At 43.0% G+C, this 20657-nt stretch overlaps 1 protein-coding gene and 1 non-coding gene across 3 annotated transcripts in view; one reads left to right on the top strand and one right to left on the bottom strand.

Annotated features, from left to right (window-relative positions):
* Positions 1 to 20657, top strand: part of fbxo41 (F-box protein 41) — a 43398-nt gene that overhangs the window by 8135 nt on the left and 14606 nt on the right. For both annotated transcript variants that reach the window (XM_047579168.1, XM_047579166.1), the window contains exons 2-4: positions 3616 to 4416; positions 4959 to 5188; positions 17966 to 18173. In XM_047579168.1, the coding sequence (XP_047435124.1) occupies positions 3868 to 4416; positions 4959 to 5188; positions 17966 to 18173 (987 nt within the window). In that variant the 5' untranslated portion in view covers positions 3616 to 3867. The remainder of the gene's footprint in view (positions 1 to 3615; positions 4417 to 4958; positions 5189 to 17965; positions 18174 to 20657) is intronic.
* trnad-guc lies at positions 5464 to 5535 on the bottom strand. The gene has a single exon. It is a non-coding gene; the product is annotated as a tRNA-Asp (tRNA).

The raw sequence follows: 20657 nt of genomic DNA, 5'->3' as shown, positions 1-20657 counted from the left end.
AATTATGCTGACCTATGCTCTAGACACCACCCGCTGATATTGCCTCTTGAACCCCGAAGTATTTTATGCTCATAACTTTCTAAGTTGTAACCAGTTCAGAGTTCCTTATGAAGTATATGTCTATTTTTCTTTTAGATTTGTTTGCCTCATGTTAATGTTGTTATTGAAGATGTTACTGATTGTCTGATTGGTGAGGGCAGGTTTTCTGTAAGAGAAGAAGTGAAAATTGGGGGAAAACACAATAGTAGCTGCTCTACATGTTTAAACAGGAGAAATACTGTATGATAAAAGGACAAAACTGTGAAGTGACTGCAGTATTCTCAGTTTTTGGTAGAAGCTGTGGTTTCATTTCTGGGAGCCTGCTCATCACTAGTCCTCAATCAAACACCCAGTGCTGTCACTAGAGTTTCAGCTCAGTCCCATTGGCAGGATGTGACATGTGGCTTCCAAGCAGCCTCACTTCCTTCCATTTCCTGCCTGCTTAAATGCCTCACTGGGTAGTTTTAAGCAGATGGGAATGCCTGCTGTCTGCAGTGTAGCGACTGAGCCTGTGAAATCCTCCTCCTTTAATAACTGGGCATGACTTGCCAGTACACTCCCTGATCCAGCCTCACCAGACGTCTAATAACAGTCTCTGTGACTTCTGGGGATTTCCAGTGTATGAGCCCACTGTGAATGGACGGCCCTGCATCTGTGATTTGTGATTACACCCTCGGTGGCTGCTGCTTCACTCGCTGATAGCTGCTGCAGAACGGTACGAGGGAGAAAGGCTGAACCCATCCTGGTTCAGGCTGGATCATTCCTACTCGGCTGTGAGAGTCCAAATGGCCCGTGTTGAAACGCAGACCATGGACGCTCCACTCCACGGGCTGCGTTTGAGATGATTTGAGACCATGTGGACCCAGATTGTTTTGGCAGAAACAGCCAGTGAAGCAGTCCAAGTTCTGGGCATTTGTATTCTGTTGTTGTGACCATTAATTTGCAGAGTTTTTACTTAAAAAGGAATCGTGCAATATCTGAAAGTGCTCACAGTCAGGTTCTTCCTTTTGTTGGCTGAGAAACACTAAACATTGATGTATGATACGCTCAGCAGCCTAAAGAATTTGTGGACCTGCCTGTAATAATAGAAATGGAAATACACCTTTTGCACCTGAAAAGGATGTTTGTGCCCTTTTGTTGCCTGTGGCTATTTTGTGTACCCATAGTCCATTTGTGTAATTTGTTTTAACAATGGCTTTATGTTTCCCTTTTGAAATAAATGAAAGAAGAGACGATGTAAATGACGTAAATAACATGAAGATAGCGCGGTAGATAAAGGCAGGCACTGTTTAAACCATTGTTAGCCACTGTGCCATTGTAACCCTGTTACACACATATTGTTTAGTGCAGTACCTGTCTCAAAGCCTCATACATGTATCTGGATGAGGAGAATTGCAGTTCATTATGATGTAGAGGAAGCTAGCATGCTGAATTTGCACTTCAAATTTGAGTTATGTGGTTAAATAAAAAATGAAAGAAAAAATCAGGAAAAAACACAACTTATGAATCCAGAGGTTCTTTTTTATTCAGAAATGTGGTCACTGCAAATATTTTAATCACATTTTTTTAAGGAGTCTTTGTCTTCATTTTGGATGAATTTTATTAAATGAGGTTTTCCACATTTTTTATGGGGACAAACAAGCTTAAACACATATGGCAGCACTGAAGACTTAGAAGGAAATGTGGAATCAAACACGGCATACACAACCTGTAACACAGTTGTTCCCCCCCACCCCAGTGTGGGTTACCAGATGCTTTTGTAAAGGACTTAGCATTATCCAGCCTGACCTCCTGAGACGTAAGACTGGAAAATGACGTTGGCTCTAACAAGCACTCTCACTAATGGATCCATCTCTACCCCCCCACTCTTTCCTGCGTCTCCCTCTGAGCATTTCAGGGTACAAGTGCAGGAGTTTTTGCTTTTTAACCCTTGGTGAAGTGAAGGCTTCGTGTTTCTTGACCACTTAACTCGTAGGTCATTATTTCGTCTCTGAGGTTATATATGGGCTGTGGTTTCTGCTGTTTCCAGACATCTTAAGTATGACCTCCTACTGTGAAGTTACGAGAAAAAAAACAAAAAAAAACAGGCTGTTTGACAGTAATTTGGTTTCATTGCATTTCAGAGGTGTCATTTGTTGCTTTTAATGACTGCTGAGGCATGACAGATTGGTATTTTTCCTCACGCATTCATGTGAAACATGACAGATTTACATGCGTATGTCTTAATTATCCTTTTTAATTAATATTCGTGTTGAGTGCTCTAATTAACTGAATAAACAACAGACACATTTAACCTGTTTTTTTAATGGTCGTAGATAATAATCACACTTTACAAGGATACATCAGAATTCTACCATGAGGCAAATTACTTTTCACTGTTGGATGATCTTGATAATATTACATTAATTTGTATTTGTTTGGTTTGGTTTTGACTTTTGTAACGTTTATAACTTATTATGTAACTTATTTCTAAAATTATTAGAGAGGTAAGAGCCTTTCACACCCGAGGTTGTTGTTCCAAAACTGTAGGCATGTTCCCGTCAGGTCGGTTCCTCGGTAATCACACTTAATGCAGCAAATCAGCTGAGCTGCAACCATTTATAGAATTCTCACTCCACTACATACGACTTCCCTGATCATAATATCACCAAGCAATTTACCTGACGCGTCCTTGGAGGAGAGCCTGTCAGATGAATAGGTTGACTAAGGCCTCCAGATTGCATCTTCTCCTTTGAAGGGGTCTTGCAGCAGCAGGGCACATCTAGGACACGGGTACATGAACCACAAAACAGCAATAAATACCAGTGTCCACACAAAGCGGCAGTAACCAGGTCTGAGCGATGAAGCCCATGCGTGAGTGCTTGAGGCTGCCTCCAGAAGGGAGCAAATCCGCTTAGACCCCCATGTTAAAAAGCCCAACTTTACAGGAGTATTAAACATGTTTACAGCCTGGTACACAAAATGGTTTTGGTCTCAATTGTTTATTTCACTATTCATGACGACTGTACTAGTTCTAACTCATTTGTTTATTTTTTATTAAGGTTTAAATATCTGTATAATTAAGGCGTTCCTTCCTTGAGTGACTGGCGACAGCCTAAGCTAACAGGTCACAGATAGTTGGTTGGGCGGGTCTCAACATCTGGCACGACACCCCACGTCCATATTTGGAGTATCCGTATGTAGGTGGAGTAAAGCTCATCCAACATGGCCACCGTGGGCTCCGCTCACTTCAGGCTTCATTTTCGAGGTTCAGAATCCAATGGGTGACGCTATGATGGGTTTTACCATAGTATGTAGTCAGTGGTCCACACTTGGTGCTGATTCTCCATTGTTTCCTGATTCTGCAACATTCCGACCAATCTCAAACCTGCTGTTTGCAAGTATGTGGTGTTGAGGATGTGGCAGAAAGTGCTTTGTCTTGACTGGTCCATGTGAACACAATCCAGAGGTTAAATTGTCTCACAAGTCTCACAAGCACAACCCTTGTCATCTGCTTTCAGGTTGCAATTCCTTTTGACTTGGTCTTACTTTATATCAAAGTTATACCAGTAACCTGTCTTTCTTCTCTCTGTTCAGGACCTCATCCAGTGAAAACATGGCGGATGGAGTGAACAGACCAGCTGCATGTTGCCACTCAGTGCGGCCATGTGACTGACCCGGACCTTCCGTCGCACATGGGATCTCTCGTCCTCCTCCCGCTGACCGCCCTTAGATGTCCTGATGTCACCATGAGAGGATCTGTCAGGTGCTTGACCTCCGTGCCCTCATACTGGCGCTACCGTTGTGTTGCGTGAGCGCCTCCCTCTCCTCCGGCAGTTACTGCACGGAATGGCCTCTCTGGACCTGCCCTATCGCTGTCCTCGCTGCGGGGAGCACAAGCGCTTCCGAAGCCTGTCGTCCCTACGTGCCCACCTGGAGTACAACCACACATACGAGACCCTCTACGTCCTCTCCAAGTCCAACAGTGTGTGTGACGCCGCTGCTCTGCTGCCCCTAGTGGCCGAGGGAGCGCTCCTCGCGCCTGCCAACAACAACGACCCCTTTGAGCCCCTCCGTCCTTCAGCTTTAAAGGAGCGGCGCTTCCCTTGCCGTGAGCTTCCTTGTGCCGACGACCTGAGTTTAACCCCAGCAAACTCCAACGCTGCAGCCCGGTATATCCCTAATGTGGAGTTTCCCCTTGGGGAGATTTTTATGAAGAAAGCCATGACATCCACAGATCCGGGCCCCCATGGAAACCCCAGCACAGCTGTAGCGGTGGCAGCTAATGTAGCGGCGAGCGCGGTGGAGGCAGCCTACGAAGAGGGCTTGGCCAGGCTGAAGGCACGAGCTTTTGAGAGACTGGAGCTGGATGAGAGACTGGAAAAGCTGTCTGAGGAGGTAAAAAGAATCACAGTGGTTCACAGAAATAAAGTCAACTTTATTAGTGAAAAAAATGTCAAATGTCTCTCCGTAGTTGCACACAGCTTGAGCTTGATTTTTTACTGCAGGTGGGTTTATTCTAAGTCCACCCTGGTGTCTTCAGCTTGAACATTTAACCACCAGCAGCCGTCTTCTGGCCACTCTGGAGCATGCTTTGGAAACTTTGTGCTAATCAGCAGAGAGGAAATTAACAAGCCTGTTAGAGCCACACACTGCATCTGATCAGTCATATTAAAAAATCTGTTCCACCAGTGTCCAGTGGAAAATAGCTGAGAAGCCCAGCAGCTGCATTATTGTAATCAGGAATTGCTTTGCCATTTCTAAGTACTTTTTTTTTTCTAGTGTAGCCTTCTGCACATGCTGAACGATGTAGATACCACACCTGGATACAACAGATCCCTTTTGTTAATCTGTCTTTCATTGGATAATGCATTTCTAGTCATATTTCGTGGTGTTCACTGTGGAACGTTGGGCAGCTCAGCCACTCTTTTGTCTTGTAGGTGGAGCAGAAAATAGCGGCCCGTGTAGGCCGGCTTCAGGCTGAGCTGGAGAGGAAGAGCTCCGAGCTGGAACGGGCCAAGCAGGAGAGCGAGCGGCTGAGCCAGGAGAAACAAGACCTAGAGGACAAGGCCTCTGAGCTTTCCCGGCAGGTGGACGTCTCTGTCGAAATGCTGGCTAACCTCAAGCAGGACCTGGTGAACAAAGAGACGGAGCTGAACCACAAACAGCAGTAAGTGAAATGCACTTTGGAACAAAATGCTGTACAACAGAGGAGAGCTGCTGTCCTGTGCGCACACAAGTGGTGGTCGTCCTACTGTTGAATTATGTGGCGGCCAAGAATGAGTTGGAACCTCAGGGCTTCCTGCACTTGCGCCAACACCTGTTTTGACTTAATATTGAGTTCCCAACAGCTACCAGATATTAACCGAATAACTGTAATGCTGGTGTCTCTTTAATGTGTTTGTTAGATACACATCTGTGAGAAATTCACAAAAGATCTTTGCTCTCCCCGTCGGGGAATCGAACCCCGGTCTTCCGCGTGACAGGCGGAGATACTGTCCACTATACTAACGAGGAGCTGGCAATAGTTTCAACCATGTTACTACAGAAAAAAAAAATACTCGGAAAAAATAAATCATAAAGTCTTGATTTTTATGGACTTCAGTTACATTCCAGCCCCGGTCAGCTGCTCCGGGGGCCGGGCGGGAGCAGCTGGGTCGGCACCAGCCAGTTGCTCTCACAGCTTCCCGTCGGCCCCTCCTTTAAGCTGCCACGCTGCTTCATGAACTACTTCAATGCACGGCTGCTGTACGTGAACAGATTTCGGGGATATAAATCACAGTGGGATCGAGGAGGTTGAACCTGATTTAGAGTTCTCCCACAGCTTCGCACAAAGATTGAGGCTTCTGTTTTTTCAAAGCTTTTACTGAAATGAATCCCAGGATGATTTATTGTGTGATCCCAAAAGCAAATGCTATTTTTTAGTTTGATGAGATAGAAGCTACCAAATAATTTTAACTGAAGACAATGTTAAATTTAAGTGTATTAAACAGAAACAACCTCTGCTCTTTAAGCTGGATAAATGATGCATGGAATAGATCAGTAAAGGTGAGAGCAGATTTGGATGTAACTCTTCTCTCTGCTGCTGCTTCAACAGACACAATCTCCTTCCTCGCTGATAGCGGTTTTCTTTGATAAACTGATCGACGCATGTTTACAGCAGCATGTGCGCCGTGCCTTTATCTGTAGGGACAGCCAGCATCGTTTTTCTATCTCCCGTTTGGTTTTTATCGCTCCTCTCTGGTCTCCTTATCGGGTCTGAATGTCAGTAATAGGCCAGAAACAGAAAGGCACTTTCCAAGGCCTCTAATCTCATCACAAACACACAGCGGCACACGTCGCTGCTCAGACTGGATGTGTGTATGCACGGGCTGGTCATTGATTCGTGCTCTTACTGTAATGGCATCCGTAAATAGCATGTAGATAGTAAAAAAAAGAGAGAATTAAATGACTACGTATAAACTCAATGCTTATCGGCCAATAATAGATGGATACGAACCATCACCATGTTGACTCCTTTTTATAACAATGGGTTGTTTTGTCCACCAGTAATCTGAAACCAAAGATATTAAACCTCACACTTACCATATTTGTTGAATTGAACTTTATAAAGTGCAAATTAAGCTGAATTTAGCTCTGATTCTGTAATACACCATTCAGCCACAACATTAAAACCACCAAACGTTGGTGTGAACAACACTAATGATGTCATTATGATGTCATGTTCTCCTTGGAGAACCTGGGTCCCGGCTTTTATGTGGATGTTACTTTGATACGCTCCACTACATGGACATTGTTGCACGCACCGAGCATCCTGATGACCAGCCAAACGACACACACGTACCCGGCAATCCACGTGATGGAAACAAAAAAGTGAATCATCGGACCAGGTCACCTCCTTCCACTGCTCCGTGGTCCAGTTCTGACGCTCACATCTCCACCGCGGGAGGTTTCAAGCAGTGGACGCGGGTCAGCACGGACACTGTGACCGGTCTGTGGCTAAAGCCTCGCCTCATACAAAACAAACTGGGGTGCACTGGGTTTTCTGGCACCGTTCTATCAAAAGCAGCATGAACTTTTGCAGCAAGTCAATCACAACTCATGGCTGCAGTTCATTTAGTCCTTGTAGGTGACAGCTAAAAGTGTCGCCTCGACATTAAAATGGATTACAGTCCTATAGCTAAACGCAGTGTGTGGACGTGGCTGATCCTGTGACAGAATAACACACAGCCGTCCCTCGCCGGACCGAAAGAACAAAAGACAAGAGAGACAAGTAGGCTTTTCTTTTACTTAACCCCTCCCCTCTCTTGTAAAGATTACAGTAGCCGCGGTCATATATCCCAAACCTGGCAGCTTCAGCCTGGGAAGGTCAGACTGTAGTCTTGAAATCCCTTCTGGGGCTGTGTGACTATCTCCTACTTATGTCAGCATGCTCAGCCACTCCTTCTCTTTCACACACACACACACATCATGTGTCTCTGTCTCTCTGGCAGTCAAACAGTGAGCCTATTCACACTCTAAAATACAGAGTCTGAGATGGAAAAAGAGCATCACAGTTGGTGAGTGTTTGGGAGGGTTGATGACTAAGCAGCTGTTAGCAGACATAAAGAAACTTACTGGCTCAAATGTGTCTCCTACCCAGCGATCTCCTCTTAAATTCAGACAGATAGCGGTGGCTTTGAAAGCTGCATTAAACTCCGCCAAGGAGATATGCATCGTGTTTCACATCAGCGGTGTCAAATGCTAAAAATGCGAGTCACCTAACTGCGGGTTGCTATGCAACCAGGAGAGACTCCTGCAGAGTGCCTTTTGCTGTTAGCGGCGACACGCATAAAAATCATTATTTATCCTGCACACGAAAACTCAGACAGTAATTACATAACACACACACACACACACACACACACACCACGCCCGAACGTGCAGTTATTCCGTTCAGTTCGACCTCCTTAACGATATCTGCACCCAGTTTGGATCGTAGAAAGTTCATTCACAAAACAACAAACCACACAGAAACATGCTTAAACTGTAACAGTCACAATGATAAAAACCACACTGCACCAGAGCAGTCAAAGCCGAATGAGTCCCCGAAGCGTGGCCGCTCAGTGGTTTAATAGCAGCTGGAATAAACGAGAGCAGCTGCTATCAGCAGAAACTGGAGCCTGAGGAGAAATGAGAAATGGAGGGACGTTTATCTCCATCACTTCAGCCAGACGCAGATTCACTCAAATTAGTAAACGGTGTCTGTCTCGGAAATGTGAGTGCAACCATTGCTTTTATTTAGTGGCCGTGATAATAGTCTTGTTATTTCGGGAGATAATTCTGAAGTGCTGTTTGCAATTAACTCGCCGCTAATATTTAATATTGCAGCTCGGTTTGTGATCCGTTTCATCCTCGTGCGAGGAAACGAGAGGCTCTGCTCCAGTTGCAGCAGCTTATGTGAAATATACCGGATATAGCAGATGGAACATAAATCACGTCCGAGGCTGACCAGAAAATATGAATTGGCCACCACTTAATAAGAATATGATGGCTATTTTTCACAGTTCTTTGACTTTTTAGAGCAAGAACTCTCTATTTTATAGTTACTGAGGAAGCAGATTTAAAGGGAGCCATGTCACTAATGTTATATTTGTTACATTTGTGTAGGTGTTCATGATATTGTGTCCACCCTATGCACAGAAAAGCAGGGAGAGCACAGATACATGGCAGATTTTCATATCTCATTCAGCGCACACACCGCCGCTGCAGTAGTCCTCAATCCTGAGGCTTGATTAATTCCCACAACGAGCCGTGATACAGCAAGGCTGCCACATGCAGCATTAAGAGACCTGGAGGCCCTGAAGGCTTCAGAGAACACGGAGGAGTCTTTCCATTCAGCGTCGACTTGTCTTTATTTCTCTGAGCAGCTATGGTAACTGCAACGAGACGGCGTCAGGATGGAAAGAGAGCTCATCTCGGTGGCGGCAGTGTCTGTGAGGGAGAGAAGCTTGCAAGGCTTCTGTTCTGAAGGCTCTAATGAAAAGGGATCTGAGACACATCGTGATCTGCAGTAAATCTGGGAGTGTGGAGCATCGAATAAATGTAGGCCAGCACAGCCAATAAACGGCCAATACTAAGTTAAAGGCTGTTTGCATTTGATTAAGAAATAAATGTTGAATTATTAAATCCCAAGACGTAAACCCTAGGGTAATGACTGAAACCTAGTAGAGTGAATGACAACTAAAAATCTCATTATGATGAACACCTGCATGCTGTAGAGACTTTCTGTTTAACAGTGGAACAAATGTAAAAACATAGATACCTGTCTTAATGACAAAGCAGCTGCTGGTGGCACTGACTTTTTGGTCGGACCGGTTGTCTGCAGATATATACATGTCTAGGCTGTTACATTTCAGTGCACTCAGGTTTCCTTCAGCGAGATCAAGTGGTTTCAAACGAGAACGAGGTCTGCATGATAGCGTGGATAGTCCAGGCTGCAGCATGAGAATAAACCAGGGGATTTAAGTCCTCCGTTAGATCAGGATTTATGAAAATGTCCATGTCTGCCATTAGATGGAAGAAACTGACACGAGTGTTCTTGAGGTTGGAGGGAACGACTGGTGATGGAGCAACAAGGAGACATGGTGCAGTGAGTTTTCCAGTGGATCTGTCTTCTTTCGGTATGTTAAGACTCTCGTGAAAGGTTGAAGTGATAGTAAGATATTACCTTGTTGAAAGATGGCTGACTGTTGTGTATTTGAGTGGTATTTGCACAGATCAGGAATAACATTATGACCACCTTCCTAATATTGTCTCCGTCTCCCTTGTGCCTCCAAAACAGTTGTGACTCATCAGAGAATGGACATGGACATTTATCCCTCTACACAGGCATTATGTCCGTCCCTCCGTCCAGTTATCTGTTCTCATTCTCATGAACTCCATATCTTTGGAACATCTCCTTCCAGTTTGGCACAAATATCTGCTTTAAATCTAGACCACTTGACCATATTCTGATTGTAAAAATATCATCGTCTCCCAAGGCTCCTGTTCCTCTTGTTGTCCACCACAAGCTCATTGGTTTTGGCTGATATTTAGCTTCAGGTGGTCGGTAAACAGGAGCCTACAACTGCAAGACAGTAAAGACCTGAAGTATCGGTGTGTCGTCCAACTTTATATAAAGTCTGTGCTGTGTATGCAGTGTATACTTCCATTAGAGATGCATCAAAAGAACATTTCCTCAAAGTCTCTCTTTAAACATTTCTCTTTTTTTCATTTCATTTCTGATTGTTTATTGACTAGCAAAGCAAAAATACCAATTTCAGAACAGTTAAAAACCAACTCCACCACATCTTAAAGAACCTGTAGCACCATGTTACCCCATGTTACTCCTTCTCTGTCACTATTCATGAATTAATGTGTCTCTCACTGGCTCTAGACTAGAAGAGTCTTGAGACTTTTTAGATTGCTATTGACTCAAAATAAATAGAAACTGAAAAGTGAACATTAATTTTTCTAGTTCCATCCTCTTAAAATTAATTCTTATCTATTTTTTGAAGACATTCAATGTGAGTACTTTTAATTAACCCCTAACTGTACCTGTATTTGCTTTAACCTACACATTTTATTATCTACATTTTCTTAAATATCTTATCATTCTCCTCAGCGGCTGCACTTGTGTTGATCTTAAAGATTGCACCCAGACGTTATCCAAACATACCACAGTCTCTCCGCTGCAAAGGAGCATTTGAGGACAGATTCGTGTGTTAGTGGAAATCCTGACAGCTGTATTTCCGGTGGCTTTTCCACTGTTGTATCTCTGAGTGACTCAGCCATCTGCGATTTCCAACAGGAGGAGGTTAGATTCTGTGAGAACTGGTCCACCCAAAATAAAATATTTATTTCCCCCCTGATTGATTGGATCCGAGGCCTGGATCTGTGGTTCCTCTGGAAACCAGTCATGCATCTCCTTATTTATTTATTTATTTATTTAGCACATTTCATCCTGAATCTCTTTCATCATCCTCTTTCTGTCACCCTTTCATCCTTGCCCGTTTCACACATCTCCCCTCGTAGACATCCCCTCTGTGTGTGTAATGCATACAGGCAGCATTATGACGCGACGAGGCTGCGATCACTGAGTGTGGCTCCCTAAAAACACACACAAAATTTGATCCAGGTGTCGAAACAGAGCGACACACAAGCAGCTGTCCTTTGTTAAGAGAAAGCTTGTATTCATGCGACCCTTTTGTCTTCCTCATCCGGGCCTTTTTAGCCAGCCCTCTCTGCTCTTACATATTGATGAGGTATTATTTTGAATTAATGGCCAGAGATGATGACAACTGAGAAAAGAGCCTGACCAGTAATTATAATTACCATTTAAACTGAATCCTTCAGGAGACCGTGCCTTATTAATCACGCCTGTTACAGCTGGATATCTTTCCTGTATTGGACTATTTGTTATGGCCGTTAAGCAGAAGGGAAATGAAACATGGCTGGCTATTCATTATACTGTATCTCTGTGCGCACGCAGCAGCATTGGACGTTTACTGAGGTCTTCAAAGACCATTTATATACATTTACTAAAGTAAAACCGTGTCTGAGGCTTTTCCCTTTAGGCTTTGAAGGCCTAAATTTATCAAGACTAGAGTAGATTTTTAAGAGCCTAAAAGAACAGACATTAAACACTTATCGGGTAAACATGCCTCTTATCCCAGTCTCATGGGAGAAAGCAGCAGAGCTTTTATTTTTGGGGCATTAACAGCAAATGAGCAGCAAAAGCAAACGTGGCATGATTTTATTTTTAATCAGAGGTTATGTGTATATCAGTACATTGTGCTGAACTGTTGCTTCTTGGTCTTTTTCTAGTGGTACATTTAGGTACATTTATGACAAAAAAAAATTTGAAATTTGTAAGACTAATAAACAGAGACTGGTTGATTTTGGTCACCTAATGAACGTAATTCTACTATTTACTCTCTTTTAGCTTTGTTTTTGATCTGCAGTGTTGTATTATCTCATTTGGACGTCTCCCCAAAAAGTGGAGACGCACCTGGGTCAAGGCAAGATGGAAAACAAAGAGTAAATTTAATGAAACGTACAGAACCGGTGTTGTTGCTGTAACTAGGCAGGATAAATTCGACAGGAGTTTAAGCGTCCAGACAGGAGACGAAAACGAAGGAGAGAGGAGATAACGCTCAAAGAAGAAAAAGACAGGGATAAATACATAAAAGTAAATAAGTAAAACTAACAGTGACACAAGGAGGCAACAGATTACAAAATAAAACAGGAAACGTAACAAGTCCCAATGAACCATGACATCCAGAGATATATATTTGGCTTCCTAGCTTCTAAATGCTTTATCATGTTGATCATTTACTGTGTCTGCAGGTATATTTTACTAAGAGAGTGCAGTGAGTGGATAAATCATATGTTTAACAGTATGTTTTATGTGTGCTACATATAGTTGATGAAGACCTGTGAGTATAAGGTAACACAGACCTGTAAATCGTTTTATTCATTTAAAAGAAATATTTCATATTTGGCCAAACACCGTATGCGCTCCATATTAAATGATGAGTTTGAGTTGTTTCATAAACACTCCTAAAATATGAGCCCCTGTATTTTGGAATTCAATCATAGTCTAAGGTGTAAAATATTTTAAGAAACCAGTACCTGCACAGCAGCAATAGTTCCTAACTTTGTCATAAGGTTTCTTTCACAGCAAACTGCACTTTCTTACATTTTCTGTTTTCTATAGGAGCACGTCACTATGTGCTGCAAACTATCACTATAAAAGGAGGATGCTTGATTTTTATTTTATTTTTTAAACAACCCAACAATTACACTATTAAACGGTTCAACAACAACATATAAATACTTACACTAACATTTACATACGCTGATCAGGCATAACATTATGACCACTGACAGGAGAAGTAATAACATTGAGCATCTTGTGATAATCTGATGTTCTGCTGGGAAACCTATGGACCTGACATTTGTGTGGATGTAATTTAGAATTATTTGTTTAAGTGTGGGTTTCAGAAGGGGAACATGTGTATCTGTGTGTGCGCAGAGGGAGATGTTACCTGCAGCCTGTTAAACATCTCATCAAACAGTTTTCTCGCATCCTGGATCTGGACATTGACCTGGCCTCCAAATTCACAAGATCCCAATCTGATCAAGTATCTGTGGGATGCACTGGTACAAGTCTGATCCACTGAGGCCCCTCCCCTCAACCCATAGGACCCAAAGTCCTAGACCCACTAACAACATCCTGTTCCCAGACACCACAGGACACCATCAGAAGACACACACCCATTCTCTGATGAGTCACAACTGTTTTGGAGGCACAGGTGTGACCTACACAATATTACGGATAGGTCATAATGTTATGCCTGATCGGTGTATATGCACCTTCAATGATTTCTCATATATTTACAATTTAGCCAAATGTGCAACAAGATGATTAAAATGATTAATACAGTGAAGAAACAATATGAACGTGGTTTTCTACATTTAAAAGGTTTCGGCGCAGAGGACTCTTGGTCTCACAGTCTAATATCCTCCTCCTCCTCCTCCTGAGGTCTGTTAAAATGTTCTTCTCTGTTGATCCTCTTTTGTTCAATACCAGCTTTCACTCTGGTTTGTCCACATGTGACTCCATGGTACACATAACCAGCCAGAGCAGACGTCTCTTTCCAGCTCCCTCGTCGCCCCAGCAAACACGCGGTCGCGTGTTGTCACCTCGAGGCGTTATTCCTGAGGTGTGACTGAGTCACGTTGTCAGAGAAGAGGTGTGTGTGTGAGTGGAAATCTGGATTCCTTCGTCAAACCTCCTGTGCTTTCTGCTTCCACACGGCTGCGGATTTCTGTTTGCTTTGTTTCTTTTTTCTTTTTTTTTCTCACAGTCTTTGTGCCCTTTCCCTCCTCTTTGTGCGATCTATCAGCTTCAGTCCTCCTTTATTTTCTCACTTGCCGGCCACACTCTACCGTCTATCTCCTTCTTTCAGTCTCACACCAGATTACCGTCCTCCTCCAGCAGGATTTTCATGCTGAGGTTCTTTCTGTCGAGTGGTTAGTCTGGCCGGAGGAGTGCCGCATCTGTGGATTTCTTCCTCAAACAGCGAGAGACTGAAAGTCCAGTAAAACAAAACCCTGACACAGCTGAATAATTAATTAAAACAATCTACAGATGTGTGAATATTCAGACGCTGAAACATGCTAATTTAGGGAGGTACCGTACAAACCAGGCTCAACAATGACCGTCTTAGAAGTCCTGAGACTGAACCAGCCGTCGGTCTGCGTTTATTAGCATTGAGAGTAATGTCTGTTTAATGATACATCTTATTAGACGGCTCTATTACAGCTCTAATTATTAAATCAAAGTAAATGATACTTGGAGTCATTAAGTGTAATGCGGTGCATCATATACCGGAGGATGATTCACTGGTTTAATCTGCACAGGCAGTTTTCTAATTCGCATTATTTTAACATGGTTACTGCTACATCTACCAACTGTCTCATTCCAATTTCAGTCCAGGGCCTGACAGGGAGAGAACAGGGGAGAATGTATGAACTGGGATTTTGTTTCAACGTCAGCGTTTGGAGCGCCCCTTGACCAAAGGATGCTCAGCTCTCTGGAAGTACAAGTCTCCCACTTTCAGATTTACAGCATATATAGATATAATTTATATTTCTTCAATGCAATTTTATTTGTGCAGCACATTTCTACACAGAAAAGCAACGTAAGGCATTGAAATAAATTCAAAAAGGACACAAAATGGCCGACTTACCTTGGTAAGTACAGTACATTGTAGATAAGTGATCACTTATAGTAACAGGGCGTTATCACCTGGCTCTGTTTGTTCTCAGCTCTAGACATCGTCTTAGCATCTTTCAGGTCATTGCGTTGGTTTTATGGGGCTGGTTTTGCTTTAGTCTGGACATTTTTCAGCTGTCAGGTTAAATCTTTTAAGATCTGTTGTTTGCTCTTCACAGCCTAAATCAATCCAACTTAACAGCACCACAAACTACGACCTCCCCAATGTTGACACAGTTGAATCACCACCTTTCTTGTGCTGTTTCAAAATAAACTGCATGTTACAACAATGAAGCTTAATATGTACGAGTAAGAAGCGCAGTAGCAAGTAATGCTTTGCAATGATGAAATCTGTCTATGTTCTTGATCAGAATACGTGCTGAGAACAAACGGCTCATGTTGTGCATACTGCGCACTAAGCTACTATGACCAAGGAATATCCCTCGTGGACCATTAAAGTCTACGTCTAAGTGTAAAAACTGGCTGCAGCTCAGCACCATCAGTAGCATTTAACAATACTCCACAGTGCGCTGTAAGATGGGATAGTGTTACCAGGTTCAAATAATGCAGTATACCTCTGAAGTCTTCTCCATGTGTAGCAGCTTAATGTCTACAGTAATAACTTGACAATCAAAGTGATTTGCAGTCTCCTTCTCTCTATTATCTCATGACATTGGGTGAAGATGTTAACTTAGTGCTTTTGAGAGGTTTTGGACCGCTCCTCTGTTAGCGTTAGGGGATACCTTTTCATATGAGTGTGCATTGCAGTAGTAGTGACTAACATGTTTGGTTGTAGAACACGTTACGGTACAATGGGCTTCATCCTTAGTGACACTTGATGAACCGCTGCTAGTTTGCTGCAACGACCCACTGAGCTCCTCACCTGTCTTCTCACAGGCGTCCATGTTGTTATTGTCACGTGATCAGTGACTGGTTGACGTGATGCTTCATGAAAGCATCGTGAACCTGCAGTAAAGTCAACAAACGGTCTAGTCTGTCTAGAACTGGCAAGTAAATGAAGACAACAGTGTTGTGTTCCCAGAGGGGCTCTGCTGCACTCAGGTGTGGTCAGGAAATCAGCTTTAAGGTTCCTCCAGACTGAGAGAAGTGTAAAACCTTTAATCCAGATTAAAGGGAGGAGCTTTGTACTAGCCTTTGTCCATTCGTTATGTTCATGTGCATGAAACTCAGCCACCTCTCACTCTGTTTTACTCACTTTCCTCAGTGAGGTGTGTCGTAATAGTAATATGTCTCTTTCATTCACTTTACACCCAATTTCATATGACTCGGATAATAAAGATATAATCTGACATTATGAGCAGCTACAAAGTGACAGGATTGATCACACTGCATCACGTGGAGAAGCTGCTACATTCCTTTTTACATTATTTGCTGATCCACTGATTATTGACACACAGATGTGATATCTCTTTCGTTTCTGCTTTGCAGTCAGCCACCGTGGCTAATTCTGGAGTCACGGGGTGTTTTTGAAATGCTCGCCTGAAGACGAGGAAAGTTAACTGTGCCAGACACCAAACTATTTTTACCTCAGAATGTCCCCGTTTGGAGTCGACTCATTGTTGCTGCTTTGGGATGACTCCTGATTCTGGCAGTGGATGTTTGACATTTATTAGGCATGGAAGTATCTAAACTGATGTGACTTGGCTCTTTTTTTTGTTGTTGTTTTTTTTTTCAGGATCACAATCCTATTTAAACTAAAGCGACACAGATTTCATGTCCCCATTTCACGTCTGCAGTCATGGTCTGAACCTTTTTAATGGTTCCTTTGGCTTTCTCAAGGTCAGATGGCTGAATTACCTCGTTAAGATACAGACTGTATTGTAGAGACAGTCTAGTAGAGGCTGTTTATTAATGCCTGAAACTTCTGGGGAGTTGTGGAAAGAGTTGAGGCTGCTTCCCATTAAGAGACGGGAAATAATCCAGTCAGATGTTTAAGGGTTTGTCTGGATGCTGCTTAAACATGTAGTGAATCTTTTTTTCTTTTTTCTTTTTTTTTCGTAGCAGATCTACAGAAAATAAACTACTATCGTCGGACAGCATGGGCTGCAAAGCTTTGCCGGATCCCGCTCCTTGAATGTAATAGCATTTTATAGGCTTAATAATTGTTGGATTTATTGAAAACTATCCATCAGATGAGTAATAGGAACAATTAATATGTATTCAGCTCATCTGTTGCAGCTCTTACGTCTCTGTAAAGCGTCTTCAGACAATTTGAAGTGTTACTGACATAATACAAGTAAAATTAGGGTTAGGGACAGGTGGCCAGAAACTGGACTGCAAACGAATGATAATGTTAAAAACTTCCATATCAACTTCAAAGCTACGTCAGTGATCTACTGTACGCTCAGCTTGTCTCCGCTGCCCCCAAGTGCCCAAATAACCACTTGCTGTGAGTTTAAGCGATGAACAGAGTTCCAGCATTGACACCGAAGTCGCATCACTCAGCCGAAGTTTATAGTTTGACGTTTTGTCCTGGTGCCAGATGTCACCGAACATTTCATTATTTCTCTGACGTTAGGTTTTGTTCCTTTAGGCTAATTTATACTTTGCTGGCGCGTCCCCGTCAGTGCAAACCCTCTCTGTGATGCTAGACATCAGTTCATAATGCATCTTTAAACCTGTTGAGTTAATACGATGTGACTAATCGCATCAACATCTGGGAGTTTTTATTAGGAAACCATGGGAACGCATAATTATTCCTTCCCATGTTGCGTTTACGGATGACGGAGCCGAATCACTGCAGCGAAAGTAAGAAATATTTACGGAGCAGATTGCACACAGCTACTAACAACTGGATTCCTGCTTTGTTTCTGGGAAACACACTGTCCTTTGAAATGATGGGAACTTGGCCCTGCTGCGTCTGCAGTATAAATATCCAGCTGCTCTCCCGCTCTCTCCCCATTTGTGTTTGCCTTCCGAGTGCACGGTCCTCCATGCAGAAAAGTGCAGAACAGCTGGTGTGTGTGTAAGAGAAGCTTTCGAAAAAACACCAAGAAAGAGGTGTTCGCATAAAGGCTCAGCAGCTCTCTGATTTTCCTTCCCTCGACCCCGACCCCCTGGCACCGTGCGGTTTAAATGGTGTCCCTTTAACACTGCCCCTCCTCCTCCCCACTCTGCCCACAGGGAGGTCGCCCAGATTGACCAGTTCCTCCAGGAGACGGCGGCACGTGAAGCCAACGCTAAGGTGCGCCTGCAGCAGTTCATCGAGGAGCTGCTGGACCGCGCCGACCGCGCCGAGAAACAGCTGCAGATCATCAGCAGCTGTGGAACCACGCCCAACGGCAGCCTGGGACGCTGCAGCCTGCAGGCCTCAAAGGGCAACGGACGCCAGGTTAGGATTTTTTGCGCTGTGTATGTACAAACACGCTTTTAATACGGGACTTTGGCAGCCATTTGTCTTCTACTGTAAAAACTGCCCCTGGCGCATAAAGCAACAGAAAAATGTTGTTTCAGATCAGTTTTTGACACATTTGAGCTTCCATACTGTGTACGCCATGCATTTACTCAGTATTATTTCCCAAAATGGTAACTGTGATCCCTTTATAGTACATAAGCATTGATTATATTGAATAACGTCCCACAGTAATGGGACCACAGGTCGATCCCATAATAGCCTTTAAGATGACTGTCTGCCTTGGCCACTTTACTCCACAGAGCCAAAGGGCAGCAACGACACATTTTTAAAAGTTTTTATTTCATTTAATAAGTCTGAACAAGTAATTGTGAAGATGGAAGTTGCTGCCAAACGAGTGTTGGTTCAGTTTGAGCTAATATGTAGAGCTTGCAGGTTTCTACATTTCTCCTCCTGCAGGCATCAGATTTTTATCTGTTTTTATAATACCGTCGCATTTTGTTTTCACCGTGCACTTTATGTGTCCATGTCCAAAACTTTCCAACCTGGCTGATTACACTGTGACCCAAAGTAAGAAGATAAAATAGCCTCCACAGTTAAGGGTACAGAGTAAAATATCGTCGTTAAGCAGCTTACTACTACTTAAGTTCAAGTGCATGGAGTAACAGTTGTGTGGTTTTGTTTGTGAAACATAAATACAGTTTAACTTGAAAGACATTTCGGTGAGGGCTAATCTTATGGACAAAACCCATTTCTTTTCCTGTGAATACTTCGACGTGAAATTGAGTTTTTTCTGTTTTATATTAACATTAATGTGTTATTAGCAGCAACTAAATACAATATTCAATTTCATAGTAATGCAAATGAAACTGAAACTTTGAAAATGAAAATGACAAAACTCTCGCTCCTTTTTTGACTAATTGTTTTTTCGTCATGTAGGAGCAAAGAAATAGGCTTCTACTTTCGTTTCACACTTTCAAGTTCAAACTTTTCACTAAGTATTACTATTACTAATGTTATCTGGAACTAAGGGGCAGATATTTTGTCGTGAGGTGACACTGGCTCACCAGAGGATTATTAAAGTAGGACTTGTGTTTACGAGGTGAAGCTTGATTCCTTGATTCCTAGTTTTGCATTCAAAAAAAAGAAGCTCTGCTTGCTCTGGCCGAGAAAACTAGAAATCAGCTCATTGTCTCAAGGCTAAGTACTTGAACTCTCTTCATCTTTGCTTTGCCTTATTACACAATGATGAAAAATGTAAGAAGCCGGCGGGGCCTGTTCTTAAAATGTCACGTATTCAAATTATTATCCAACACTTCTAGAAAAAGAGGTGACCTGCTTCACGTTGCACAAATGCGCATGCTGCCATGGAAACAGGCCCTTGCTCTCGCTCAAGGTTTCAACGGGATTTTTTAATCAGATGTGATGTGGTACAGATCTGCCTGAGAGACATTCACAGCTCCTTTTTCACTTATTATCAGAGCAGAACTCTTCCACAGATCACTATCACTGAGGGCACGGACGCCGTCAGCATCTTCATCTGATTAACTTTACATTGTCACACATGACAGTGAGTAAAGATGTAAAGGCTTAATTGTCTGGTACTATTGCTGGTAGTGATGGTATTATTTATTAGCCCTTTAAGACCTAAACATCCGCCTGCACATAAAAAAAATAAAAAAATAAAATCTTGTGTTATTTTAATTACCGTAACTCAATGATAGACAATGATAGAACACTGGGAAGTTGCACTTCCTGGAAATGAATTACGGTAATGATGACGCACTGCTGCTGACGGCTGCAGGTTGGGAGGAATTTGTTGGTAAAACCGAAGTTAGTTATACCCTTGAGACGTCACAAAGGTCTTCCAGACAAAAGCACAACTTCCCAGTGTTCAGCCACACTTTGAATTTTGCCAATACAGCAAACCATTGTCAGTTACTTTAATCCAAATACGCCGGCGACTGGGTTTAAACCCCTAAAATAAATATGCATTTTCCTCTCAGAGGCGTTTAAGCTTCGACTGACCTGAGTCTAAATTTAGCCCTTCTGTCCATGGATTTAAACATTGGTCCGTTTCACGTCTGCATCCTCGTTCCCTCTTGTGCACTGTGAATAATCAACATGACAAGTACAAGCGTGAAGTCGCACACTGTTTGGCACCTTGTCCCAGTGTCAAGGGAAGCCCAGAGATGTCACCCAACCAACCACACACCTTCACAGCCCCACTCATCTTATGGCATCAGCAAGGTCCCCCTTGTCTCCTAGGAGACACAGAGGTGTTTTAAGAGTGACAGCGAGAGGCGGGGGAGCGGGGCGGGGGGATGGATGACTTGTTTCCTGCCCGCTGTCTAACCTGAACCCATTCCAACATCTATCTTCACAGCAAATAACACATTTAAAGCTTTAATTTGACTCTAGTGTGTGATATATTGTTGGCTTTGTGACGAGAGAACAGAGAAA

Source organism: Mugil cephalus, chromosome 2, assembly GCF_022458985.1.
Source record: "Mugil cephalus isolate CIBA_MC_2020 chromosome 2, CIBA_Mcephalus_1.1, whole genome shotgun sequence".
In the NCBI taxonomy this organism is placed as follows: Eukaryota; Metazoa; Chordata; class Actinopteri; order Mugiliformes; family Mugilidae; genus Mugil; species Mugil cephalus.
The sequence above is the reverse complement of the archived record's forward strand: the minus strand, read 5'-3'. Positions and strand labels throughout refer to the sequence as shown.